Below are 26,622 nucleotides of genomic sequence, written 5' to 3'. Positions count from 1 at the left end.
CCTACCAGCCATCCTCAGTGCCCAGCCACACAGAGCTCTGGTAGGCCTCAGGGTCCACGCTCAGCAGGTCCTCCAGGCTGCCCCGTGTGAAGGAGCCACGGCTAGAGCGGCGAAGGGCTCTCCCATCCATTGGACTGGTGCCACAGGGTCCACCAGGCCCAAAGGAGCCCGACAGCGGCAGGAAGCCAGGCTCCTGCTCTTCCTCTGAGCTGGTCGTCTCTGCTGTGGCCTCCTTGGAGCTTGGGGTCTCTTCATCTGAGGGAGACAAAGGTCTCTGTCTCCATTCCCCTCCACTGGGCCTTAGTCCCCCTCACTCATCCGTCCTGGCCATCCCCCTCCTGAGGGCCTTTGGCAGCTGCTCCTTCCCAGTCCCTTGGCCTCTGCATCTGCTCAGGCCTTATTACCCTACTCACTGAGAGTTCAGGCTATAGCCTCCTAGTCCTAGCCTGGCCATTTCAGATTCAGCCACCACACTTTGCACAGAGGGACTTGTCACTCCACCTGGTGTCTGCCTTCCTTAACAGGACATGCCAGGGTCTTCAGGATTTCATCTGTCTGTCCCACTGACCTCTGTGTCCTCAATGTAACAGCTCCCACTCACCCTGCTGGCCCCCACTGCTCTGTATGCTAATGTCCTGAGATGTGATTCCAGTCTTTGCTTCCACTAGTCCCTCAGCAACCCCCGCTCAGGGCAGTCCACTCTGTCTGCCAGCCCCAAAGTGGGGTACTCACTGCCAAAGCTGGAGGAGATAGTGGACCGGCTGGCCTGGCTCTGCAGAGTCCCAGAAGGGCTGGGAGAAGATTCATCATCGGAATCGCTGTCAAAGGGCACCAGCTCAGGGCGGGGGTCACCCTCGGCTGGGCCTGGTGCCATCTCCAGACCAGAGCCTGAGATAGAGATGTGCAGGCAGGGTTGGGGCCCTGGCTCTGCTAGCATGGTTGTTTCCTCATCCGCGGGGGCCTCTATGTCCAGCTCTGGTCCAGAGGGTTCCGAGGCTGACTCAGTGGGACCCCTCAGTGAGGTGGACTGCTCCCTGCCAACAAAAATCACTAAGGAGGTGCGGCCCCGCCCACCAGTCCCAGTACGCCCACCGGGCCCCGCCCACATCATCATCAGTGGCGGCCTCAGTGAGTGCAGGGTCCATCTCCCAGGCATGCTCACCCCGCTGACTGGGCCTCACCGGTGGCAGCAACGCTGCAGGCCGGGCACTGAACCAATGCACAGGATGCGGGCCGAGCAGACAGCAATGCAGGCCTCCACGTCTGGCTCAGCACGCAGGCTCAGCAGGCACACCTGACCCACATAGCCATCGCTGTTGCACACCCACACCTCTGGCATGGGCTCTGGGCAGCTGCTGAGGGTGGGGGCCGCGCAGGAAAACTGCAGAAGGTGCCAATGGACAGCGAAAGGTGAATGGAAGAAAAACTGTCAGCATCCTGATCTCCCAGGAGACCCCAGCAGAATTGAGGGAGGCAGGCCTGCATGGGTGTGTGTGGATTCGTCACATCCCTTTACACCCTTCTCTACACACGACACACATGCACACGTGACACTCTTTGCACATCAAATGCATTCATACCTGTGTGATACAGGTATCAACCATACATGCATGTACACATACACCCTGAATGTGATCATGGATACATGCATGTAAGAGTGTGATAATGGTAACCTTTGTACATATGCATGTAGGGTCATGTGAGGGCATAAATTAGATTCCACTCACATCAACTGTATAGCTTCTTTCACATGAACAGATATAGATATGCATGAAACATGCACATGTGCTACAGATGTGCAGTATCCATATACATGTACAGAGAACTACAAACTCAAAGTCATAGGAAGCAACTGCAGTGTTTAACACACAATGCAATGCTGCACACAAAACAAGAATTCATGAACACATGCTGGCTTTGGACATGTACAGCTACGTGACTCACATGCGTACACACACCTGCATGCCGCTGCGGGTTTTCATGATGGGGATGGCTTTCAGGAACTCAGGATCTAGACAGCTTTTGCTGGACGCTGTAGTAGAGATGGATGGACAGACAGACAAGGGGACAGGGCAGAGGGAGACAGACCCTTCTTAGTACATGCAAAGTACTCCCTTTCTTGCCACTGTCCCATTTCCCTTCCCTCTCTGCCCCTCAGGGTCTAAGGAGGGCCTGATCTCAACCATGCTAGGAGGGTCTGTGGGTTATGCCCTGCTTGTCTCTGGCCTCAGTTTCCCCATATATACAATGAAGGTGCTCGGCTCACAGGCCTCTAGGCTATGCGCCCTGACCATAGCTTTCCTTGATCCATGCTCAGAATTGGGGAGGATATGAGGAGGGTTTTGACCATTCATACCCATGATGGGGCCTGTGTCCTAAGCTGACCTTGTCTATGCCTCTCCCTGCCAGGAATTCAATCTTGTCCTGAAGTTTCAGCGCCACCCCCCCATCTCCTTTATCCCCGCCAATTGGACACCCAGCACAGGACACAGCAGTTCTGGAATTTCTGGCTGTGAAGTCAGACACTTCCTGGATGATCTGAGAAGAGAGTGCCATGTGGGCCCTAGCTCACCTAGCTTCCTCTTGGCCTCGTCAAAGGCCTGCTCAAAGCCCAGGCGGGCATCAGGGTGAGGAAACTCAAAGATGAAGGAGTCTGTGCCCTCAGGCCGGGTGGCACACAGTTCCAGCTTGGTGGGGGGGAAGGAAAGTGCGTAGCACAATGCCTGCTTCTCTGACAGGTCCCTGTGCATGGCGGCTGAGAGGTCCCGCAGCGCATCGTCCAGGCTCTGTGGGGAAGAAGGCCCAGGTCCCAGATCTCAGGCCTCACCAGAGTCAACACATGCCCTTGGGAGTGTGTATAGGGACCTGCCTCTCCCCATTCCTCCCATCCCCTCCCTTCAGACCAAGAGAAGTCAGGATTCTCCCCACACCGCCCCACCCCAAGCAGGAGATAGACCCTCTCTCCCCGGATGGGATGAAGCCACGTCTCCACCTTCAGACTTGGAACATGTTACTTCCCTCAAATTCAAGTGAGGCTATAATTTTCCCTCTCAGATAAGTGATGGGGTATTTCCTCCCTCAGGCAAATGCCAGGCCTGTGTATATGTTTCCCCAGGGTCAGAAAACCCCACCCTTGGGCAGAGGGCACAGACCTGGTGGGGGAAGCTCAGGCTGTCAGAAAGCTTGCTCATCTGGCCCAGGGTGGTCAGGTCCTCATCCAGGCGGCTGATGGCCTTCTGGATATTCTCCCGATTGGTGGCTTGGGACGCCCCTGGACATCCAAAGGGAATAGAGGAAGGCCATAGACAGAGAGAGATTGACAAGGTCAGGCCTGGATAGACACTCTTCCTTCCGTACATAACTTGCAGCTGGGTGGACGACTGGCCTGACAAACTCAAGAGCTTACAGACCCCAAAGTCTCAGGAATAAAGTTAACAGGCAACTCCCAGAGAACACCAGACCTGAGAGCTGGGGACTGGGGTTCACAGTCATAGAGCATAGGATGTCAGGCCCTTGCAGAACTTGCCAGAATATAAGTACGAAATGGCAGACAGCTTTACAGGTTACACCGGCTCCAGTGGACACTGGACTGTGGCAGCGGCACAGCCCGCCATGGGGGAACTGCCAAGTAGGCAGAGCCTCAGGCCTTCAAATCTGCTGACCAAGGGACTCGCCACTTCACAAGGGAGAGAGCAATGAGCTGATGCCCTGATTTCTCTGGTCCTATCCCACACCTGACCACTGCCAAGTGGCTGGTCCTACAGACCAGCTCAGCAGCCCCCTCCTCCCTCCCCACTATCTGTCTGTCTGGGGGGCGGTATGTGTGCACTCTAAATCACACATGGGGCTGACCCTCCTCCACCCTTGGGCCAGGACACCAAGTCTTGAAATCAAGGGACAGGAAGTTTCTTTCTTTTTGCTTTTTCCTAAATGACAGGTCTTTCCTGTCTTTTCCTGTTCTGTTTATAGAATGTGTTGGTGGAGTATATAGTTTAGTAGTTGGGTCACAGGTTGCAGAATGGCAATAAAGAAGACTTGACTGGGGTCCTAATAGCACCAGAGGAAGAACAGATTCCGAGGTGGGCAAATCACTCTGGAATGACTCTGTCCCAGGGACTCTTCAAGGCTGAGGAGGTCAATGGTAGGGTGGAATTGTGTTGGCTAGGGAGGCTGTGGAGCTCTGTCTACAGAAAGCAGGCTGTGTGCTCAGCAGCGAGGTGTGCCAGAAGAGCTCTGCTATGGTCTGAATGTTCATCTCTCTCTGAAATTTGAATGTTGAAATCTAATCCCCAGTGTGTTGATAGAAGGCAGGGCCTCAGGGAGGTGACAAGGTCATAGGAATGATACCCTGATGAATGGGATTAGTGCCCTTATAAAGAGTTCTGGGAAAAATTGGGTACGGTGGCACATGTTTACAATCCCAGCAACTTGGACTCTGAAGTCCAAGTCCAGACTTCAGAGTCTGAGGCAGGAGGACAGAAAGTTCAAGGCCAGCCTCAGAAACTTAGCAAGACTCTATTTCAAAATAAAAAATAAAAAGGTATGGGGAAGTGACTCAGTGGTAGAGCACCCCTGAGTCCAATCCCCAGCACCAAAAAAAAAAAAAAAAAAAAAAGTTCTGGGAGAGCTTGTTTGCCCTTTTGCCAAGTAAGAACACATATGAGAATATGTTCCTCAGACACCAGATCAGCTGGCATCTTGATCTTGGACTTTCCAGTCACCAGAATTATGATCAATAAATTCATTCATTATAAATTATCCAAGTCTTGGTATTTTTGTTATAGAAGCCCACAAAGACCAAAATAATCTCTTAGTCCTTCTGAGAGAAACAGTCTCACCCCAATCCTCACTGCCTGGGCAGCCATATTTTCTTCTACATGGCCTGGCCCACTCTGGCCACAGATGAATGGACTAGGAGTGGGCAGCTGACCTAAAGGTATCATTACATGAGCTGGCCTATTCTCTAGTGAAGAGATGCGGCAGACCAATAATCATCCTCACCACAGTTTGCATTCCTACATAGGGGCCCTTGGGGGACAGGCCTGGGTCACTTGGTGCCTGGATACAGTCTGGGCTTTATCACTAGAGCTACAAGGAAGCACAGAAGGCTAAGTGCAGTGAGAATGGGGTCAACTCACAGCATGAGGAGGAGAAGAGTCAGGAAGGGTGGCCCCTTGGGGCTGTCTTAGCTCCAGATAGGTTCAGCCCCAAACCAACTGGATCTTTCCAATCAACTCTTTGCTTGGACTCTGTTCCCTGGGTGGAACACTGCTGAGCCTGAATGATGCCTCGCCTAATATTTGGCACCCAAATGAGTTTGTACAGGGGAATCAATGGCTAATTATAGCTATGTCTCCTTCCCCTGCAACAGCCCACCCAGCCCCACCTGCCAGCCCTGGTCCTGTTCATCAGAAGGTGCTCTGAATGGACAGGATGGTCTGACTCTATGAACTTCAACCTAGTTCTTCATGCCAGCTCCCTCACACGGGATGGGAAAATGAGGTTGAAAGCAGATGGACAAGCAGCCCAACTGGCCGTAGCTCAAACCCACCAGGAGGCTTCTCAGAGGAAGACTCCAATACCAGGAGCCCCTGGCAGGCCTGGGCCAGCCCCACCTTTGATGATGTCTGCATCTTCCAGAGGCAGCTTCCACAGCATCTTGTACTTGCTAGCAGTGTCAATAACGCTGGCTGCTGTGTACCTGTGGGGAGCCAGCGGGGTGGTCTGGCCAGGGTAGGGGAGCAAGGCCCAGGGTAGGACAATGGCTTCCCCTGCTTGCACCAAACAGCCCCATCCCCAGCCACTCACAGGCTCATGGAGCTGCGCCGCAGGGAGCCCGACTTTCGCTTCAGGGTGGTGCAGACTATGAGGTCTGTGAACAGGAAGAGGGACCGGTCCTTCTTGCCACCAATTGCCTTCTGTGGGGCCAGAGGCAGGGTTCAGGCTGTGTGCACACAGTCCAGAAGCCCACCGCCTGCCCATAGTGCTCAAGGGGACAATGAGGCCCAGGGAGGGGTGACAGCTCTCCACCAGAAGTCCAGAGAGTCAGAGCAGAGTAGGGACTTGACCAGGCCTCCTGCTGGGGTGGAAGAGCAGGGAGACCCATGGGCAGCAGGTAAGAAAAAGAGTAAACTCAGTGGGGAGGTAATGACAGGTGGGCAGACAACGGGACACTTCTTACCACTTCAATGACCATCTCCTGCCTCAGGAACCGCCGAAGAGGAGCCTGGAGCTGTGGGGTAGGATGGACGTGGCATCTTAAAGGCTAGTTATTAATCCCTCTCCACTAAACAAATCCCAGTGATCCTGCAGCCACACTCCATGGGCCAGGCTGCCAGGCCCGGGACACATGGTCAGACAGACAGGCAGAGCTATGTGATCACAGATGCCGGGAGACATGGATGCAAGCACACTGAAGATTCCAATGTGGATGTGGACACAGCCATGATTCCAAGTGACAGGAAGAACACAGGCTAAGTGGACAGAGTTGGGTGGGGTGGGGGCGGGCAGCACTCACATCCTCCATGCCCTCGATGTGAGCCTCGATCTCCTGTAGCACCCGGGCATGCCGCTCTGCCTCCTCAGCACTCCGCACGCCCTTGTTAATGCGTTCGGCCACCTGCTTGATGTTCCGCTGTGCATCCAGCAGAAGTGGGTGGTCTGGGTGGTCTTCTGGTGTGTGCTTCAGGAGGTCCTAGGATGAGAATGAGGACCAGACCTGTTTGTTTAACTGCCCTCAGGCCCAGCAGACTGCTGGAGCAGGAGGGTCTATTGGTAGGTACCAGGGAGGACTTCTACCCTATTTGACCCCTAGGGACCTTGATGCCAGATTCAAGCAAGAAGGGTCCTCAAAGTCCACTGTATCTCCTCCATGCCTCCAGGCCTTGCCTCCCTGCCCACTCAGCCTCATGCCCACCTTCACCAGCAGCTCATAGCGTGGGATCCGTTGCACAGGCTTGATCATGAGGTCAGATAGCGCCTGCTTCTCCTTGTTCTCACGCATGCTTTGCTGAAACCCAAAGCAGGGTGAATGGGCACCAATGTGAGGAGCGACACGCCAGGAAAGGTTTACCCAGGGCAGGCTCCCATCAAGCCCCTTCAGCTCAGCCCAAGGACAGAGGCAGACCCACTGGTCAGCCTAACTGCCCAAGCAGAGTGCTCCTGGGGCCCTCGGAGCTAGCCTGAGGTGAGGGTGGCCTCCACTCCCCTGCCCTTGCCTGCAGTAAATACCTCTAGGAACTTGAGAAAGGCGGGCCTTGCTTCCTTCGCCACACGCACAGCATCCTTTGCATTGAGGAAATTATCAATATAGGCAGAATAGATGTTTACCAGGACATCTTTGGAGAACTGTGGGTGAGGAGACAGGTTGGGGACCCTCAGGGTGTCTTGATGGGATAAGGCGTGTGTGTGTGTGTGTGTGTGTGTTTAGTTGTAGATGGACACAATATCCTTATTTTATTTATTTATTTTTATGTGGTGCTGAGGATGGAACCCAGTGCCTCACATGTGGTAGGCAAGTGCTCTACCACTGAGCCAGGACCCCAGCCTCAGGCATGTGTTTTTGTTTGTGTTCCTAGATATGTATGAGGAGTATGTGCAATTGTGACTAGTTATGTACATGTGCGCACATACATATATGCATGGATGTATCTTACCTGTATAAGCTCATGTGTGAATATATGAATGTGTGCCTGGATTTGTCCTGTGTGCTCAGACCTGGTTATCTCATTTACAATGGAGCATTTCTGTCCCCAGCTCTCTGATCCCCCAAGTCCCACCAGGCAGGTTTCCATCCTTACCGACCTCAGATGAACAGACTCATTCCAGCCCCTGGACTTTGCTCATGCAGTTCCCTTCACCTTCCAGATCTCGCCCACCCTCAGGGCTGAGCTCCTGATTAGGGTTCTATCTTTTCGGTGTGTCTCTGGTTTCTCCTCATACCCCCAGGACAAGTTCTCTCTTTCCAGAGACAGAAGTACTCCTTTCTTAGTCACAGTAATGCCTGACTCAGGGCAGGGCACATGGCAGCTGGTGGCTAATACCTGCTGGCTAGCTGATGGCAGGCTAAGTATGGATGCTCTCATCAGAAGCCTTGGCTAGGAATGAGGACACTTGGGTTCCTTGTCTCAACTGTACCATGGATAGGCTAAGTGACTTTTAGTGGTGTTTCAGGGCCCCTTTGGGCCTCTGAGTCCATGCCTCCTTGAGGTGTCAACTCTCTGTCTCTGGGCAAGACAGGGCAGAGCCTGAAGCAGAAAGACAGCCCTCACCAACCAGCTCCTGGGTGCACCTAAACCTGGAAGTGCCAAATCCCAGAGAGTGGCCAGACTCTGGTATGGACTCCAGCCCCAACCAGTGGCTGGTACTGATCTAACCCTAGTTCTGACCCTGAGCTGGTGTTGATGCTGACTCAGATCTCACTAGGACGCCGGTACTGACTTCAGTCCCTCACGTGGATGCTGGTACTGACCTCAACCCCTATCTTTACCTGGACCCAAACAACTGCCCTGACCCTCATGTGGGCTTTGATGTTGACACGACCTCATCCTGACCAGCTCTTTTTTCTATCAGGCATTTGTATTTATTTTATTGATTGAAGTCCTGAGGATTGAACCCAGGGCCCTACACATACTAGGCAAGTGCTCTATTTCTGAGCTACACTCCCAGCCCACCATCAGGTATTACAATAATTGTAGCTAGCTCTTTGGCACTTATTGTGTGCTGGGCATTATTCTAAATACATTATATGTATCAACAACACTGTGAGGTAGGTACAGTACATTTTAAAGTTGATGAATATAAGCCAGGCGTGACAGCACATGCCTGTAATCCCAGCTTCTTAGGAGACCAAGGCAAAAATTTTGCTTCCAAAAATTTTACAAATAGAAAAAAAATCATATCTACTTTGGAATGTGAATGTCATTTAATATGCTCGTTATGATGTGAAGTAGAGCCTTGAACCTAAAAGGATCTTAAAATGTCCCTAACTAGCCTACAAATTGATCTGGCCAGATAAGGTGACAGACCCTAGCTTGGACTGAGTACTTCAGTGTCACTAGGTGTGGCCACCTGCCTGGACCTTGATGCTGACCTTGAACTATGGCAGGAATCCCTGGGCCCCCAAGGGGGTCAGCCCAGGATACTGTCCTGGGATAGGGATCAGAGTCAGTGTCCATCCAGGGTGGGTAGGATGGGGGGGGGCCTGGCGGCACACAGGGCACTCACCGATTGGACGAGCAAGGCCCCCACCTTCTGCTGGGCATGCCAGGTCTGCACACAGTGCCGCACCTCCTCCAGGAACTGTTCGTGGTGCTCCAGGAGCTCGGGGATCTGGTCAAAGATCTCGTCCACCAGTGATGGGTCACACAGCAAGGAGTTCTCTGGCTGCTTTAGCGGCTGCATGTAGCCCTGGGGGACCCACAGAGTCAAGGCATGTTCCTGCAGAGATGGCACCCCACACCACCTGCACAAGTACCAGGATGAGTGCACACAGAATCCTCTGGGCCTATGGCTCAGTGCCTTGTCTCCCACACCCCCCTCATAGACTAGGAGCTCCAGGGGGTAGGCAGACCTATCCCCATGCCTGCCCTCCTGCCCAGTGTAGGACCTGACACAAGATGGGATAAGGAGGATCAGGAAAGGTTTTCTGGATGCATGGACCTTAGAATAAGAAAGCCAAGAAGATTAGGGCTCTCTGGGAGAACCCCACACACTAATTCAGCAAATATTGAGCACTGAGTATGTGCTAGGCACTGTTCTAGGAATCGGGAGACAGCAGTGGACAAGAAAGACCCAAATCCCTGACCTGACAGAGCTTACATGCAATCAGATAAAACACACCAAGAAAAGGAATAGGAAAAAAGTAAGTCATATTTCAATAAATCTACTTATCTTTAGGAAAGAAATTTTCTGCCAGTTAAATTATGATATGCTATCAATGCAGGAGAAACTCCGATTCCAGAGATGTTAAAATATGAATACCCCAGGTCCTAGAATCAATTGCATGTGTAATCACAAGAAGTTAAAAGGTGATATTTCCGTGCAGAAAGCAAAGCAGAAAAAAACAGAACCCCTGCCCCCCGGGGGGGAGTTCCTGGAGGCTTAAGTGACATTATCTGAACACTGCTTTAACAGGTTTCAGATCTGCTGGTCAGTCAGTGAGTAAAATTCCTGTTTTTCACCTCAACTATGCTTCAGTGGTGTTGCCAGAATATGTAGCTCAGCTCTGATGGAGAGGTTGCCCTCTACTGGCCCACACTGTAACTACAGGCAAAAGAAACAGGAGGGTGTTACTTGAAAAAGCATATGCTATGTTGCAATAACATTTATATTAAACATTTTTTAAAAATCTGGCTTGTTTTGTAAAACAAACTTGAGAAAGTCAAGCGCAACAGAATCCTCTTGACTGTCTGGGGATTCTGAAAAAGCTCACAGTGATGGAGAGGAGGCAGATAGGCAGCACCCCCGTCAGAGCTCTTTGGTCGGTGTGGGCCAGCACCTCGTCTGGGTCAGGATCACTGCCCTCCAAGGAACAGAAGCTATATTGTGCAGCTCTGGGTCCCAGAACCCCACAGAGAGGCAGGCACACAATGGGAGAAAAGAATAAACAGACTGAGAAGCCCACCCAGAACCAGTGGGTCAACATCCACATTCACTCAACAAATGCCCCTGGGACACTACGGTAGGGGGAGCAGAGAAGTGAACTGTTACATAATATGCCAGAAGGGAGTAAATGCTCCAGAAAAAAAGAGTAGAGCAGAAGGGGTCAAGGGTGCCTGGAAAGGGGGAGCTTGGTCAGGGCACTCGGGAAGGGGCATTTCTTAGCTGAGAGTCTTGGGGTTGAAGATAGGCTCTGAGGGTGACAGTGACACCCAGAAGAAGGTGCAGCCTTAGGACCTGGCTCAAATCCCACCTTCTGGCTGCTCACCTGGGTACTTAACTTCTTTATTTTAAACTCCTGTCCTAGAGAAACAATACTAATCTATTTTTGTTGGCAGTTGTCACTAGGAGTTTGCACCGGGGCTGCAAATCTCTATTTGAATATCATTATGCTTCAGCTAGTATAGTTTGTGCACTGGAGTGGGGACTGAGAGTCAGACTGACAGGGTTTCTTCTCTGGCTAGGGCACTTCCTAACTGTAACCTTGACACACTGCTTTGCTTCTCTGTGCCTCATCTTCATCTGTAAAATGGGGGTTATGGTGAGGGTGGTATCAATTACCTCACGTAAACTGCTGGGAACAGTGCCTGGCCCTCAATGAGCATCAGAAGTTACACCTGGCACATTTTGGAACGTCTGAGGCTTCATTTCTTCATTTGAAGAAGAGGATCACCATCTCTACCCAAAAGGTAACGTGAAGACTCGGGGCAACCTTGCACGGGCACATATGAACACAGGCAGAGCTACAGGCAGTTTCAAAATCACAAGCACACCTCTCCTCGTTCTGCACTCGTGGCAGCCACCACTCCCATCCCTGCTCTATAACGGGGCAACTGAAGTAAGTGGTTATGTCAGATGTTCCAGGTCACACAGGTACAGGCCAACAGGTGCAGGCAAGTTTGTGCACTGGAGCTGCACTCCAAACTCCTGGTGCCACCTCAGTCCTCCTTCCCACATTCCAGGGCTACCACTGCCAGTCTTTGGGTCCAGGTGACACCTTCCTGCCCAGCTCCACCCCCACCCCCCCACTTTCAGCTTGGCCATCTCCAACACACATCCTGCATGCCCTCTACCTGTGCAGCCCTGAGCTTGCCCTGGAGGTGGGAAGACTCTCCCGGCCCTGCCGGCTCCCAGCTCTTCCCTGCACCTGCCTCTATCCACCAGTGGGCTTGAGTGTAACATTATCTTTTAACCTTTGTGCTGGGAGGTGGGAATGACTGGCTGCATTCTGTAGGTAAAATCAAAGCTCAGAGAGGGGATGTAATTAAGCCAGGTCATCCAGCAGTGGGCAAGTGACTCAAACCCTGGACTGTTTGACTCTATACTCTGCAACTCTTACCTACGGGATGGCAAAGGACCCTCGCAGTCCCTTGCACATCACACTTCTGCCTGGCAATCTGATGGGTCCCTCCTATGGCTTTCTTGTGCTTACAGGAGAGCCCAGTCCTTGCCCAGCAGCCCACAGCCCCCACATGGCCTAGTCCTACCTCCCTGCCAGCAGTCACACTGGTTTCTTCTGATTTCTTCACTGTACCCTTTACTCCTGCTATACCCTCTGCCTGGAACCATCCCCCCAGGGTCCCTCTCTGCTGAAATACTACTCACCTTTGTGTCTCTGCTAAACACCCCAAGCTCAGAAAAGCCTTCCCTGACCCCCCACAGGAAGGCAGACCCCATTCTGTATTCTATCTTTGTGCGCTTTTTAAAAAAATATTTTTAGTTGCAGATGGACACAATACCTTTATTTTATTTATTTTTATGCGGTGCTGAGGGTCAAACCCAGGGCCTCACACATGCTAGGCAAGCACTCTACCACTGAGCCCCAGCCTCAGCCCCTGTGCACATTTTAAAATAAATAAATAAATAAATAAATAAATAAATAAATAAATAAAAGCAATGTATTTCTGTGGCAAAATACACATAATAGAAAATTTACATTTTAACCACTAAGTGCAGTATAGTACATTCATATTAAGTATGTTCATGCTGTTGTGTACACATTACCACCACCCATCTCCATAACCTCTGATCTTCCCTAACCAAAATTCTGTACCCACCAAACACTAAGTCCAAACTCCCTCCTTCCCTAGGCCCTGGAAACCACAATTCCACTTTCTGTCCCTAAGAAACTGACTACTCCAGGTACAGAAGTGGAATCACACAGTATCTGTCCTTTTGTGACTGGCTCACCTCGCTTAGCACAATGTCTCAAGGCACCTCTGTGTTGTAGCCTATGTCAGAAGTTCCTTCCTTTCCAGGCTAAGAAATATCCATTGTATATGTATATGCTCTCATAAACTTTTGCATCACCACATCTCATCATGTGTGATTTGTCTGGCTGGTGACTGCTGGTCTCTGCCATAGACCATGAACTCCAGAACACAGGTCCATATCACCTGTGCTCATTGCTGAATTGCACCCCTCCCACTCCTGGCTGAAGAACACAGTGTTTGGTGCAAGACGGAGCTCGCTGCAGATTTACAGAATGAATGAGTGAACGAACACTGCGGATATTTCCAGGGCTCCACCTTCCCCCTCTTCCTATCTGCCTGGGTGGCCTGAGCAAATTTATCCTTCATGTGACAGCAGGCTCCACTTCAGCATGTGCAGCCAGGCTCTGGGTCTCCCAGACTCCACACGTCTAAACCTCCACTCACCATCCTGCCCCAGATGCATCCCTCTCCTGTGCGCTACCTTTCCCAGGCCAGGAACTCTGGCACAATGCTGGGCTCCCCTTCCTCTCCCCCTTGATCCCTGGCCTGATCAGCGGACCTTCTAAGTGTTTGGCCCCAGCTCTCCTCCTTGCAGCCTCTGCCTCTAGTGGCCCTGATCGTCTCCTGCCACTCACCTCCCTGACAGATAGACTTCAGAAAGCATGACTCAGGGCAGGAGCTTGGCCTGCTCAAGCCCGTCACTGATTCTCTAGGGCCTCTGGTGGAGTCCAGACCCTCCTCCTGGTGTTCAAGGCCACCACATTGTGGCTCCTGTGGGCTTTCACAGCCTCATCATAGAACCAACCCCTGATGTTCTGTGCTACCACGAAGGCTTCTGAAGGCACAGGGCCCTTTCGGACATGACTTTATACATGCTGTCCCTGCTACTGAGAAGTCTGCCCCTCCTCCAGGGATTCTTCCTTGACTCCACAAGGGGCAGGTGTCCTCCCTGCTTTTAGAATGCCCCATAAACTCAGGTATTGTCCCTCAGGGCTTTGAGGCAGGGCTCATCTCACTTGTTCTGGTGCCTCCTGAACCTGGAGCAGTGCCTGAGCCAGCAGGTGCCCAACATTTAGTTCCACTCAACGAATATTTTCCCAATCAATTACAAAAACAGAGGGGGCACACCAGTGGGAGTGCACGGCTCTGAGCTCAGGTCCAGGGCTGTTGGGGAATGTGTGGTGGGACTCTTGCCCTGGGGTGGCCTGGTCTGACCCCTTTCCATTCTCTTCTGCCCTGGAAGGGGCTTCCTCCTCCTCTGGGGTCGCCACATCCAGAGCTCTCCAAGGAAGGGTGGTGTGTCTCAGGGTCACAGCTCTCTGGCCTAGGCCCCTTGTCCTTGGCATGAGTTTGCTCCCACCTGTCCGAGGCCCCCCAGCCTCAGAAGGCTGCCCTTGGGGACTGCACTGTGGATCTCACCTGCATTAGGGTGCGCAGTGACTCCACATATGACTGCTCTGTGTCCAGCAGGGTCATAGTCACGTGCTTCCGCATGTCCTGTGGGGACAGGAGCAAAGTGTAAGCAGTGCCTTGTTCCCCTCAGACCCCATCACCTGCAACCACGCGCAGGTTCACCTGTAGCCCCAGAGAATACTCCACACCCTCTCCCTGGCCTTCAAGGCCTGCCCACCCCGGAGGGGCTCTAGGCTGTTTTCCAAAGCATCTTGGATCCTACTCTGTCAGGCCTTCGCTCAGGTGCTCTTCCTGTGGGAATTTCAAATGCACCCCTTCCCAGAGTTAGGTGACACTCTCCACCCCCACCCCATCCCCCCACTGCAGCTGTGGGTAGATTTGAGACCTTTAGTTTACTTCTTGGTTCCCTGATGGGCTCTTGAAAAGGACAAAAATATAAAAAGAAAAAAAATCCATAAGTTTTCACATTTGCAAGAAAGATGCCTCTAGGCTCCCACCCACTCCAGCTACCAACTCCAAAAACCCCACTTTCTGGCTTAGTGCTCTGGGGACATGTCCCACCTAGCTGGGCTTCACAACTTCTCCTGGAGTTGACTCAGTCCCCCCGATACACACCCCCCAACCCCCCTGCTATAGGTAAAGACACTGTGGAACAGAGAGGTAAAGCTGGTGCCAGAGGTCACAGAGCTGGGTGGTGTCAGGGTTCAGTCACTGTCAGACAAAGCTGGATCTCAACTCTCTTAAGAGTTTACTGAGCCCTCTGAGACACTAGGCTGGGCATTTTATGTTGCCTAACACTCCTGATCACCCTGTGAAGTAGATGTCATTATTCTCCCAATTTTAAGAATGGGAAAAGGAGACTCAACCCCCAATGCTTCTATTCTGAAGGTCTGAATTAAAGTCCCCAAGGGGTTGTTCAGTCCCTGCATCCATACCCTGAGGGACAGGGTGCCCACCCCTGTCAGGATGAGCCCTGATCTGTGGGAAGGCTTTGCTAGAAGCCACTTGGGAATGTTGCCCCACCCCCACCCTGTGACTGAGCTTATCTGCTGCCTGCTCCACGGGTCCCTAAGCTCCTGGGCCACTTCTCCAGGAAGCTTTTCCAGATGACACCAGCCTCAACACCTTCCCTTTGCTTGTGAGGACTTCACTCTAGGATTCCTCCCTGACCCCTCTGAGTCCCTAGAATGGTCCTGGGGAAGACTCCCGATCTCTGATTTAGTCCCCCACTCCATTTTTCTCCCAAGTCTCAGCTTGGCCTTGCCTGAGACTCCGGTCCTTGAGACCTGCTGATTCAAGTGGCTACTTTGCATGTGGTGATGTCAGGGTGGGTGTCCATGTTTGTGGCATCCTTCTATCCCTACCCTAGGGTCCCCTCAGGGTATGACTCAAGAAGCAGGGCTGCCCTGGTCACTGCTCTGCCCAGGGTTCCTATTGGCCTGGTGAACCTGAGCTCTGGGTCATCTGGCCTGCCTGTCCCACTCTTCACCTCTTGTGGCAAACTCGCCTCAGGTCCTCTCCTTCTGATATAGGGACTCAGAGGCTGTGTTTTACAATGAGACACCCAGAAACGTAAGCTCTCATGCTTGGAACTTGGTGGTGGAGTCTGAGGGACCCCCCTGAGGGAGGGAGGAGGCTGACTTGCCCCAGTCTTGCCAGTCCTGTGCCCTGATGTCCTCACCAGGCCCTGCCTCAGATCTCCCATGTACAACCAGACCAACTATCTTTTGTGCGTCAGAGGCCTTAAAAAAAAAAAAATCAGAGCAGTCTGCAATCCCAGCTACTAGGGAGGAGGATCGTATGTTCAGGGGCCAGCCCAGGAAACATACAGACCCTGTCTTAAAATAAAAATAAAAAAATAAAAACCCAGGGCAGCTTCCAGTAGGAGGCCCACCTTGGGATGGAGTTCACAGCTTCAGGGGCAGAGGGATCGCCCATGGAAAGCCCCAAAAGTCTGCTCCTGTCTCCTGCCCCCAGTTTCTTGTTCCAACCTCATACAGGTGACATAGGTATTGTCACCTCCATAGTACCAATGAGTATAGTCTGAGAGGTGACATAACTTGCCCAAGGTCACACCGCCAGTAATGGCACAGCCAAGACCAGAGTCTGTTCAGTCACCTCAAGCTGACTCCTAGGGCCCCAGAACCCCAAGTTCTCGCCTAGACTAATGGCACAGCTTCAGGCCACAGGGTTCCCAGAGCTGCCCTTCCTGGCTTCGTGACCTTGTGGTCACCTAATTGCCCTGTTTCCACACTCTCTTCTATGAAATGGAACTAATAATAATCCTCCATCCTGGCACTGTGAGAACACAGCAATGAGGACAGGCAGTGTCCACGCACGTGGCCTCACTGTTCACTCTCATTCCACCTCAGTGAAACTGAGCAGGGAGCTTCCTGACAGCAGGACGGCCAGGCGGGGCTCTGGGCCCCTCAGCCACCATCCCCTGCCCACGCCTCCTGGCAGGCCTGGCCCAACAGGCACAGTGAGGGTCACAGTCAGGGAGGCTTCCTGAGAGGCAGGGCTGGCTCTGGGCCTGACGGTCGGGAGGGCTGGGGTAACACAGGGAGGCTGACGCTGCAATGCCACTGTTCCCAGCTTCCTCCCTGCACAAAACACAGTAGGCTGTCACTCAGCTGTCAGGTAAAGGCACCGAAAACAAGGCCAGCTCCTTGTCACTGCATGGAGCACACTTTTGCACGTGCTCAGACACGGGTGGAGTGCATGGGGTGGGGGGAGACCGGGGAAGCAGGAGACAGACAAGGCAGCTGTCAACCAGATCAGCAGGCCCACCTGTTCTGGGCGGGACAGCCCTGCAAGCCCAGCTTCCCTCCAGAGCCCCTCACCCCTCAGTGGAACCTTCATTACATGGGGCCCTGAAGTGGGGAAAGGGAAGGTGGGGACAAGGGATACAGCATGAAGACAGAGGGGGCCTCTCCTCCTAGTGGGACTGGGGCCATAAAAACCCAAAGGCACCCTGATGTACACAGCATGAAGACAGCTAGATACTTATGCACAGAGGGAAGTCATAAAGGCAAGATACCCTCGCACAGAGACCAAAAATGCAGGAAAGCACCCAGCTGAGGACCAGGCCCTGCAACCCAGAGACCTGAGGCAGTGGAGAGAGAGACACACAATACAGCACAGCATCAGGATGACAGGACCTCTGACCCCACTGGATCCAGAGTGGACCTGGTCAGGGGAGACATGGCAACAGCCCTGGATGCCTCCCCTTCCCCCACACTGAGCCAGGAATGGGGACACCACCTTTCCTACTGCAACATGGCATCTCCGAGGTCCAGCCAGGAGAGGATGACAAGGGGAATGCAAAGCTGCTGCCCACCAGACATGCATATACCTGGGGGTGGGTTGAGGATCAACAGAAGGCTCAGGAGAAGGAGGCTGGAAGACCTTTCGGATCCTGAGCCTGTGGACCCAGGATACCCCGGCAACAAATCTGCTTCCATGCTGACCCACTTCACAAGCTGAGTGCCATCAGGCCTTGGCCCTTAGCGCCCTGCCATCTCCTTGCCCTCACTGTAGATCTTAGGCCCCACACCCAGTGGCCAGACGGGTGGATGACTGATCTGGCCCTGCGAGCCAATATCTGCCCATAACTCCCCCAATCCCCTCCGCGGAGGCCCAGGTTCCTGGCTGCCCCTCCCCCTTCCCGTACCTGGGCCTCCACTTGCTCCTCGGCGTCAGCACCGCTGCCGCCCCCGGGCTCCCCGGCGGGCTCCCCGGAGGCGGCGGCCGGGCCCAGGTCGCGCATGTCTTCCAGCGCGATGGTGAACTGGGCCAGGGTCTTCACCATCTGCAGCATGCGGCCGGCCCGCCGCCCGAGCGGGAGCGCCGGCGCGAGCGGGGGATGGCGCGGAGGCTGGGCCCCCTTCCACCCTCGCTCCTCCGCTGTTCAGCCCCGCCGCGGTGGCGGTGGCGGTGGCGGTGCCGGTGTCAGTTCCAGCGTCAATGTGAGCGCGGCGGCGCTGCCGGCGGTGGCGCTGCGGCCTCTTCGCGCAGGGAGTGCGCCGGCGAGCCCCACGCGGCGCCGCTGGGGGAGGGGTCCCCGCCCTCGGCCCCCCTCCCGCCTCGGCCCTCTCCGCGCCGCCCCTTCTCCCACAGCACGCCCAGAGCGTCGGCACCTCGCACCCGCCGCGCCCCCACGCTGCACTGACCGCTCGCAGGCGGTACCCCTCAGAACACAAGTCACTCACGCCTGTGGACAAAGGCGAGCATATGCGGCGACACGCACTCTTCGTCCATACTGGTCCCAGTGCGGGCACTCATGGAACCCAGATTTACACCCCCCCACACACACACACACATGGGCACGCACATACCTTCACAGAACAAGCGGATATGCAAGGAAAGCTGCCCTCTGGGCGTGGTCCTTGTGCACGATGGGTCAGAGAGGAGTGTCCTCACATCAACATATAGTTCAGGTGCCATACCGACCTGAACCCTGATACACAGGGTTTGACCCATTCCTGCACACAGTGGCACTCGCTTCCCTGTTTCCACAACCATGGCAGACAGCACAGAAATAGGCACCCATGGCAGGCAGAGACAGGCAGGCCTGTGTGTAGCACATACACATCCCTGGAAACTCCACACTGGTTAAAGGCCCAAGGGAGGAGCACTTGAGTGTGACAGAGGGGGATTACCACTGAAAGGGTAGTGGTACCTACCCCACCCCATCAATTTGGTCTCTGCCCTGTAGCTAGCACAGTTCTGAAGAATTCCAGTCCCCTCACCCTCCACCAGTGAACCCCCACTGGGAAGGGACTCTGGCACTTACATCCCTCACCCCCCTACTGGACTGGGCTCCCAGATATCTCCAAGCACAATCATCAGGGCCTGCTTTCTCAAATCCCAACGTCAGGCCAGATCCAATCCCAGACCCCCTCAAGCAGGACTGGGGGTGGGGGGTGGTCAACTCTATTTTTGTGCCAGCTCCCTTACCCCACTGGGAGTGGTTTCTGATGCAGCCTGCAGTGGTGTCTCAGCCCTGGCTAACTTCACCTCTCTCCATCTTGGTACACTGGGGGCTCCCACACTTACCAATCTCCCAGGTGTCTCCTCTCCCAAGCCTGCTTCCCCTGGGTTTCCTGTGCAGTGGGGGCATCCTGACCTCACCACCCAAACCAGGCACATCAGTGCTTGTACCTCAGTGGCAGAGCACTGCCCACTCTCTTGATATGCCACAGCCACTTCTGTTTTGCTTGCTTTTTTGTGGTACTAGGGATTGAACCCAGGGGTACTCTATCATCCCCAGATCTTTTTATTTTTATTTTCATTTTTCACTGAGACACTCCCATTCAGCCCTCAACCAGGCGGATCCACACTCCATGCCAATCCAAGGCAATTATTCTTCACCTTCTAAAAGGGCCAGCCACAGGCCCGGGTAGTATAGGCCTTCTCAGAGTCCAAAATATCCAACACTGCAATTTTAACTCTCCAAAAAGGCAATCCCCCAAAAGGCCAAGAATGAAGACAGGCACAGAGAATTCCAGGAGAGTAGCAAGATGAAAGCCAGCGTCACCCCTACAAGCAGGCAATCCCAGGATAGTTCACACAGCACAGACAAGAGTGGGAGCTGCAGGGGGCTGTGCTGAGGGTCAGAACCTATTACCAAGAGGTGTCAGGAAACCTGTGCTACATAAATGAAAGAGCAATCTGTGACTTCACCTGTCTTCCTTGGGTCACCCTAGAGGCCTGGCTCAGAATAATTCAACTCAATTTGTAGAGTGAACAAATGATGGAGTGAAAATGTGCTCTGTGGTACCCCCTTCTGGCCTCTCTACAGCACTGGTCTCAAAGTGCAGCTCCTGGACCAAGGGCTTTGGCATCTCCTGGGAAGGTGCTAGAAATGCACATTGCCCCCACCATGAGTCTGAACCACTGGGGGTAAGGTCCAGCAATCTGTGCTTTACCAGCCTTTTACAAGATCCTGAGCCTGCCAATCCTAAGGCAGGAGGCCCTTGCCAAGCACCCTCTGCTCCTGAGTGGCAGAACCAAAGGTCCTCTAGGAGGGCCCCAAGCCCCCTTCTGATAGTTTGGAACCAGAAATCCAGTGAGCCCACCTGCTTTTATGGCTTGCAGTCACTCCTGGCAGCACACCAGCTCCTCATCTTCCTCCTCCCAGGGCTGTGCATTGTGGGGAGGGTCTGGATTAGCCAGATCAGTTGACTGAATGGGTCTGGAGAGGAGGATGACTGCCCCATGTCCAGAACAAACAACCAGATCTCACAGATAACTCCACACGAGCACATACACCTGTGGCATGAGGACCCCACTCTGGCCACTGTGAATACTTAACCCACATTTTGGTCACTTGGGGTACTAGTGCTGGACTAATCAGAATACCTCCTTCCTTCTGATCCCTCTTAAGCTCTCCAACCCTGGGCCTCAGTTTCCTCTCAGTGGTTGGGAGGACTGCGTAGCTCGGGGTTCTTACAATGGCATATCCATTCCCTCACCAACTCCAGCAGGGATGACTCCATGTTTTCTAGGTTCCAGGAGCTTCCAGACGACCTTAGGGCTTCTCTCATAGGGCTTAATAGCGGGCCATCTTTGCCTGGGGGAAAGCATTCATCAGAGGAGGTAGGGTTTGAACAAGGTCCTGAGGCCAAAAGATCCAGAGGCATGAGGAAGCCAGAAGCAGAGTTCACTGGAGAACCTTGCCCAGGAAGGGGGCAGGACTTGGTGCCAGAGGCGCTGCTGCCTCATTAAGGATGGCTAATTAGATCCAAGCCTGTTGCCTTGGCAACTGGGGTGCTGACGGGGGCAGGAAAATGAAAGGAAGCTAAACGAAGGAACAGCAGCACACAGTGGCTGAGTCAGGGTCTGCAGGGATAACCCCACAGCAGCACAGGCTGTCAGAGCCCTTCATATGAGGTCAGTTAGGGTGAGGCTGAGGGCGCCCCATGCAGGCATGGTTCTGCTGTCCCTCTGAGTGCTCCTCTGGAGGCTGATTTCAGATTCCCTTTTGGGTGTCTGCAGTTTATAGAATAGATCTGGCTCAGAACAGTTATGCTAAGTGTACAAAGGGTTGGTGAAGGCCTGCAGGCCTCCTCTCCTTACCCACACCACAGCAGACATCCCCTCCTCACCAGCACTTCCCTCCAATGCTCCTTAGGCAGGGAAGGCAAAAGACAGAGAGGAGGAAAAAAAAAAAAAAAAGACAGAGAGGAGGAAAGGGCCCTGCTCCCTAAGGCCACTCAACTCCAGGAGAGACAGGCCTGGCACTCCAGCTCTGTGGGACCACCCTTCCACCAGCCTGGGGGAACCATGTACCTCACCCCTAACCTGCTGACAACTTCCCCATCTCCGGGGGATTCTGCTATGCTTACCTGCCTCCAGTCACACTGCCCACTCTGAGCCCTGCCAAGACCCTGCATCTGGTCACTGGTCACTTGAGGTACTAGTGCTGGACCAATCAGGGGACCAATGATGACAAAAGCTGGACACGGGATGGACGGTAATGGCTGAACAGATGAAAGGATGGAATGAGGATAGATGAATAAATACTACATGGATGGATGAGCAGATGGATGAATCAATGACAGAGGAACACATGAAGGGCTGCACAGATACATGGTTCAATGGATGAGCAGCTACTTTAATTTTTATTTTATTCATGTGTTGATTAGTTCAATAACTATTTGTTTAACACCTATTAGGTGCCAAGCACTATTCTGGGGATTTAAAGATAAGAGACCTGTGTCCCACTGAACACCACAGTCTAGGTAGGAAGACATGAATTAAGAAAGAAATGTCGAGAGGGCTGGGGGCGTAGCTCAGCGGTGGAGTGCTTACCTAGCACGCCCAAGGCCCTAGGTTGGATCTTCCCCACCACATAAAATAAATAATATGAAGGTATTGTGTCCAATTACAACTAAAAAATAAATATTTTTTAAAAATGTATTTCTTTAGTTGTAAATATTTATTTTTTAGTTGTAGTTGGACATAATACCTTCATATTATTTATTTTTATGTGGTGCTGAGGATTGAACCCAGGGCCTCGCACGTGCTGAGCGCTCTATCGCTGAGCAACAACTCCAGCCCCCTAAAGAAATATTTTAAAAAATGACAAAAGAGGGCAGATTGTGAAGGAGACATGCAGTTCTGGAAAGCAAGTCTGTGGGTGGGTGGGGTCTCCAGCCTTTCCCATTTGTCCAGCTTTCTGTAAGTGTTCATCAAGAACGTTATTAGACCCCAGAACTGCCCTAATTGGAACATGGCAGGAGCTCTCATCTCAGAACACTTGCCATCACCAACGGTGTCTGAACAATCTTCAGGGGGCCATGTACCTGCCATTGCTTTGTATGCCCTGGCTCCTTAAACACCATAGCAGCCCTACAGCAAGGGCTCTATTATCATTAGGCTCCCATTTTACAAATCAGGAAACTGATGTGTAGAGAAGTCACCTAGCTGGTAAGGGTTAGGACCCAGCTGGCTGCCTCCAGGACCAGGTTCTTAAGCCCACCCCCCTGGGGGATAGCCCATCACCACCTCCCTGACATCTGGCATTCAGCTGAGCATCTCAGCCTCCCTAACCTTGAGAAGATGGTAGCCATTCTCCAGTCTCTTTTGTTCCAAGAGAGTGACATATACAGGCTCTTCTGACTCAAGAAGGCTATAGAGGTAAACAAAATACTGTTCACAGGCAATGCCAGCATCAAGGAGGATCCTCTTCCCTGGGAACCCAGCCTTGGCTGATGGCCCAGACAGGCTGTCTGACCCCATCTATGTCCATAAGCTTGGAGTTGGTACTGGATGTTCCTAACCTAATGGGCCATCCATTTCACTGATGGCTGCTGCCTCTTTGGGTCCCCAGGCTCATCAATGAAACAAAAATTCCCAAAGAGGGACTTCTTTGTATTGAGATAAAGAAAACAGTCTCTGGAGTTTATACAGCTCAGGCTCTGGGTATGACCTTGGGCAAAACACCTCACTTGTTGGGGCCTCAGTCTCCATCAGTTCCTGGAGAAACTTATCCTCCCATATTCCCTCCTTCCCCTGGTCTCCCCTCATCACGTCCTCTTCCTTCCAGACCCTCCCTTCTGAAAGGACAGACCTCTGAAGACTATGCAGAGTTCCCAGGCCTCACAGGCAGCTGGAATGGAAGTGGTCACACAACAGGGCTCCCTGGGAACTGGCTGCTCTGTGTACCCCACAACTCTGGCTTTGAGAATGGGAAGCAGAGGTTCAGGGCCTAAGGTGCCTTAGGGCTTTCCTGCTATGGGACCACTGCCCTGCATGCAGGGGTCTGTGCATGTACTTGGGACTATGAGTGACACCTCCACATGTCTGTGTATGTCTCTGTCAGTGGTTATCTGTGGAGAGGTAGCTGCACAGTGGTCTGAGGGTAGCAGTCCATGTGGTTCTATGGCAGAGGTACAAAGTATAAAAGGGCCACTTCAATAATGATCAAAAATAGCTATTGCTTACTTACCAAGCACTTACTATGTGATAGGCATGGATTAAATATTTCATATCATTTTTATTTTTTCCTCACAATTAGCCCAGTTAGGTGTGGCTGGTGATATTTTTCAAAGATGGCTACCACAATATTGTCTGTCCCACCAACTCTTCTTACGATGTGGTGTTGACACTCTTCCCACACAGTGATACGATTTAGGTTTCCTCCACTGAGACTAGATGGATCTTTATGGCTGCCTAGACCATGGAGCACAGCAGAAGTGACATTATGGGGCATCCCAAGTTAGGTCACAAAAATGCTGTGTGTTCTACCTCCCTGTCCTGGCTTGTGCATTCTTTAAGCCAGGTTGGGAGGAAGCCCAAGCCACATGTAAGAATTCCAGCCAACAACCTAGTAAATGTCCCAGGCAAATGCCAGATTTAAGTGGCAGACTTGTGAGGATGGAGGATGCCTTTGAGAGGATTCCAGCCCAGCACTACCTGACCAAGGTGCATGACAGTCTCCCAGTGAGAACTGAGGCTCAGAAAGGAGGCGCCAGAGTCATGTGCAGACAGTAGGTGGCAGAGCTGGGATATGAACCTAGGATCTTTAAGGTGCCGGTAATAGAAATGGTACAGCAAGTGATTTCTGCATAGACCCAGATTACATCTATTGGCCCAGAGGGGTCTAGCTGGAACCTCAGCATCAGCAGCACTAGAAAGCATCACCACCTCTTTTAGAAACCATCCCTGATGGCTGAAAGGAGGACTGAGGGGGCAGTTTTCACCCTTTCTGCTGGAGCTCAGACCCAGCTCAGGCAGCCAAACCAGGCTGGCCCACCTATCAGCCCAGAAGAAACACCTTCTGGGCCTCCAGGTATGAAGTGTCAATTCCCCATCATATCCTTGCTGGGGACTTGACTTACTCCTATAGCTGGTCAATTCCTATAGCTGGTCAATGTTTAGCGAGGTGCTATTTTCCAAGTATTCTTTCACTGAGTCCTCACACCAATCCTCTGAGTGTGTTCTGTCATTACCATTTTACAGATGAGGAAACAAAGGATTTAGAAGTGAAGCAACTTAAACTGAGAGTTGACCCCAAGTAATTGGCATTAGAGAAAGTGACTCTACCAGCGTCACAGAGCACCTAAATAAGGAGTAAAGCCAAGCCTCGAATTGGGAAATGGAGGTTGTATTCTCTTCCCTGGATGGCTGGAAAACAGAAAACAGGAGGAGGGTCTCAATGTCTACCCCTCCACACACAAACCAAGTATAAGATCAAGAAAAGCAGAGACCAGGTCTCAACATACATAGGTGCACAATACGTAGGAGACCACCTTGCTCTGTGACTAGTTAAGTTGCTGTCCCCTCTAAGGTTGTTTTCCCTTCTGTAAACAAATGGGGGAGGAGGGAAGGTTCAGGGGGGTTCTAAATTTCCCAACAGACTCCAGGGAGGGAGGTAAGGTCATGCCCAGGAATTGGGACTGACAGTTTGACCTTTCCCAGATTTCCGGGCAGGATCAAACTTTCTGGAAGTGAGAAAGCTGGGGCTTCAGGAACTGCACTTCTGCCAGACGCCGACAGGTGGCAGCAGAGGCCCGCGTGGCCAGGGCTGTGGTGCATGTGTTTTGAATTTAACTCCAGTCCTTTTTTCATGTGGGTTTTCCCCCTTCCTTTCTTCTCTGTCACCCCGCCCTCCTTAATTTCAAGAAGTTACAGCTGGACCTTCTAGGCTGAGAAGGAAAAGTTTCCTAACCTCACAGATAATAGCCGGAAGCAGGAGGTGGGGGTTGGGAGATTTGGTTAGACCCCAACAGATGTGAGAAACATCTGAGGAGCTAGTAATCTCTGATTTTAATCATCTTCTCAGCCCAAGAGGCTGGGGCTGCACCCCCACTTTAAAAGCAAAAAAAAAAAAAAAAAAAAAAAAGAAAAGAAATCCAGATCTTCTGTGTCCAGTGTGAGGGGCCAGATTGTCCTACCCTTGTCAGTCTGTGTGTGTGTGTAGGGGGAAGACAGGGACAACTTTGGGGAGCCAATGAAGCCTAGGGTGGGAATTGCTAAATCTGGCAACCCTAATTTAGAGGATCCCAGGAAATGCACCCCCCCACCACATTTCTGCCCTCATACTGGTCTGTCCCGTATATTCACCTTGGTTCAGAACCTCTGGGTGACATGGCCTCCAGGAGCCCTCTCCTCCAAGCTCTAAAAATTACTTCATTAAAAGGTCTAAGCCTTGCTCAGCAACAAACACCACACAGGGAATCAGGATCCATATGGTATGGGCCTGGCACCACCACCTCTGGCTGAGAATATCCTTCCCTCAGACTCAGTTTCCTCTCCTGAAAAGTGGGAAAACACCTTCTGCTCAGTAGGTGCTCTGGAAAAGAAGGCCCTCTCCCTTGCCTTCACTCAGGCCTAGCATGCAGGGAGGCTGGCGAGGGGTCGTGGGAACGGAAGTTTCTAAGGTCTGTTTCCAGCCCCTCCTGTTCCCTCCCTCCCTCAGACCCAGGCACACAGGGTGGGGGAGCTTCATTTGTGTGCATTGTTGGGTGAAATGGGGTGTCCTGCCTCTGGGGCGGAAGATGACTCACTGGGCCCTGAGCCAGGCACCCTGGGAAAGGCCAGGCCAGCCTCGGGCCAGAGCCCCAGGGAGCCGAGCAGCAGGGAGTAGGGGCACATGGCCTGCCTGAGTTGTTGATAAATCCTGGGGGCTCTCGGAGACTGCAGCCAAAAGAGGCCTCATTCCCACTTTGCACAGGCCAGAAATTCTTCCCCTCAAGCCACCAAAGGTCCAGGGAAGCTTCAGGTGGAGTGAGCTTCCACCAGCCTGCTTCTCCGCGCTCCCAGCCCCTACACAGCCAGGCTGGTCTCTTTGCTGCCCAACGCCAGGCTCACCCCCACCTTGGCACCTTTG

The 26,622-nt window shown here is 52.6% G+C and overlaps 1 protein-coding gene across 1 annotated transcript in view; it reads right to left on the bottom strand.

The window, feature by feature from the left end:
* The window catches only part of Arhgef17 (Rho guanine nucleotide exchange factor 17), a 57,593-nt gene that overhangs the window by 4,985 nt on the left and 25,986 nt on the right, over nt 1-26,622 (bottom strand). The window contains exons 2-15 of the mRNA XM_027942698.2: nt 14,292-14,369; nt 9,226-9,408; nt 7,231-7,347; nt 6,917-7,009; nt 6,518-6,694; nt 6,182-6,232; nt 5,809-5,918; nt 5,616-5,701; nt 3,153-3,271; nt 2,573-2,786; nt 1,959-2,032; nt 1,182-1,381; nt 733-1,034; nt 6-255 (exon numbers count right to left, since the gene is read on the bottom strand). Coding sequence (XP_027798499.1) covers nt 6-255; nt 733-1,034; nt 1,182-1,381; nt 1,959-2,032; nt 2,573-2,786; nt 3,153-3,271; nt 5,616-5,701; nt 5,809-5,918; nt 6,182-6,232; nt 6,518-6,694; nt 6,917-7,009; nt 7,231-7,347; nt 9,226-9,408; nt 14,292-14,369 — 2,054 coding nt within the window. The remainder of the gene's footprint in view (nt 1-5; nt 256-732; nt 1,035-1,181; nt 1,382-1,958; nt 2,033-2,572; nt 2,787-3,152; nt 3,272-5,615; nt 5,702-5,808; nt 5,919-6,181; nt 6,233-6,517; nt 6,695-6,916; nt 7,010-7,230; nt 7,348-9,225; nt 9,409-14,291; nt 14,370-26,622) is intronic.

This window comes from Marmota flaviventris, chromosome 9 (assembly GCF_047511675.1).
Source record: "Marmota flaviventris isolate mMarFla1 chromosome 9, mMarFla1.hap1, whole genome shotgun sequence".
In the NCBI taxonomy this organism is placed as follows: Eukaryota; Metazoa; Chordata; class Mammalia; order Rodentia; family Sciuridae; genus Marmota; species Marmota flaviventris.
Note: the sequence above shows the minus strand (reverse complement) of the source record. Positions and strands in the feature narration are given on the sequence as shown.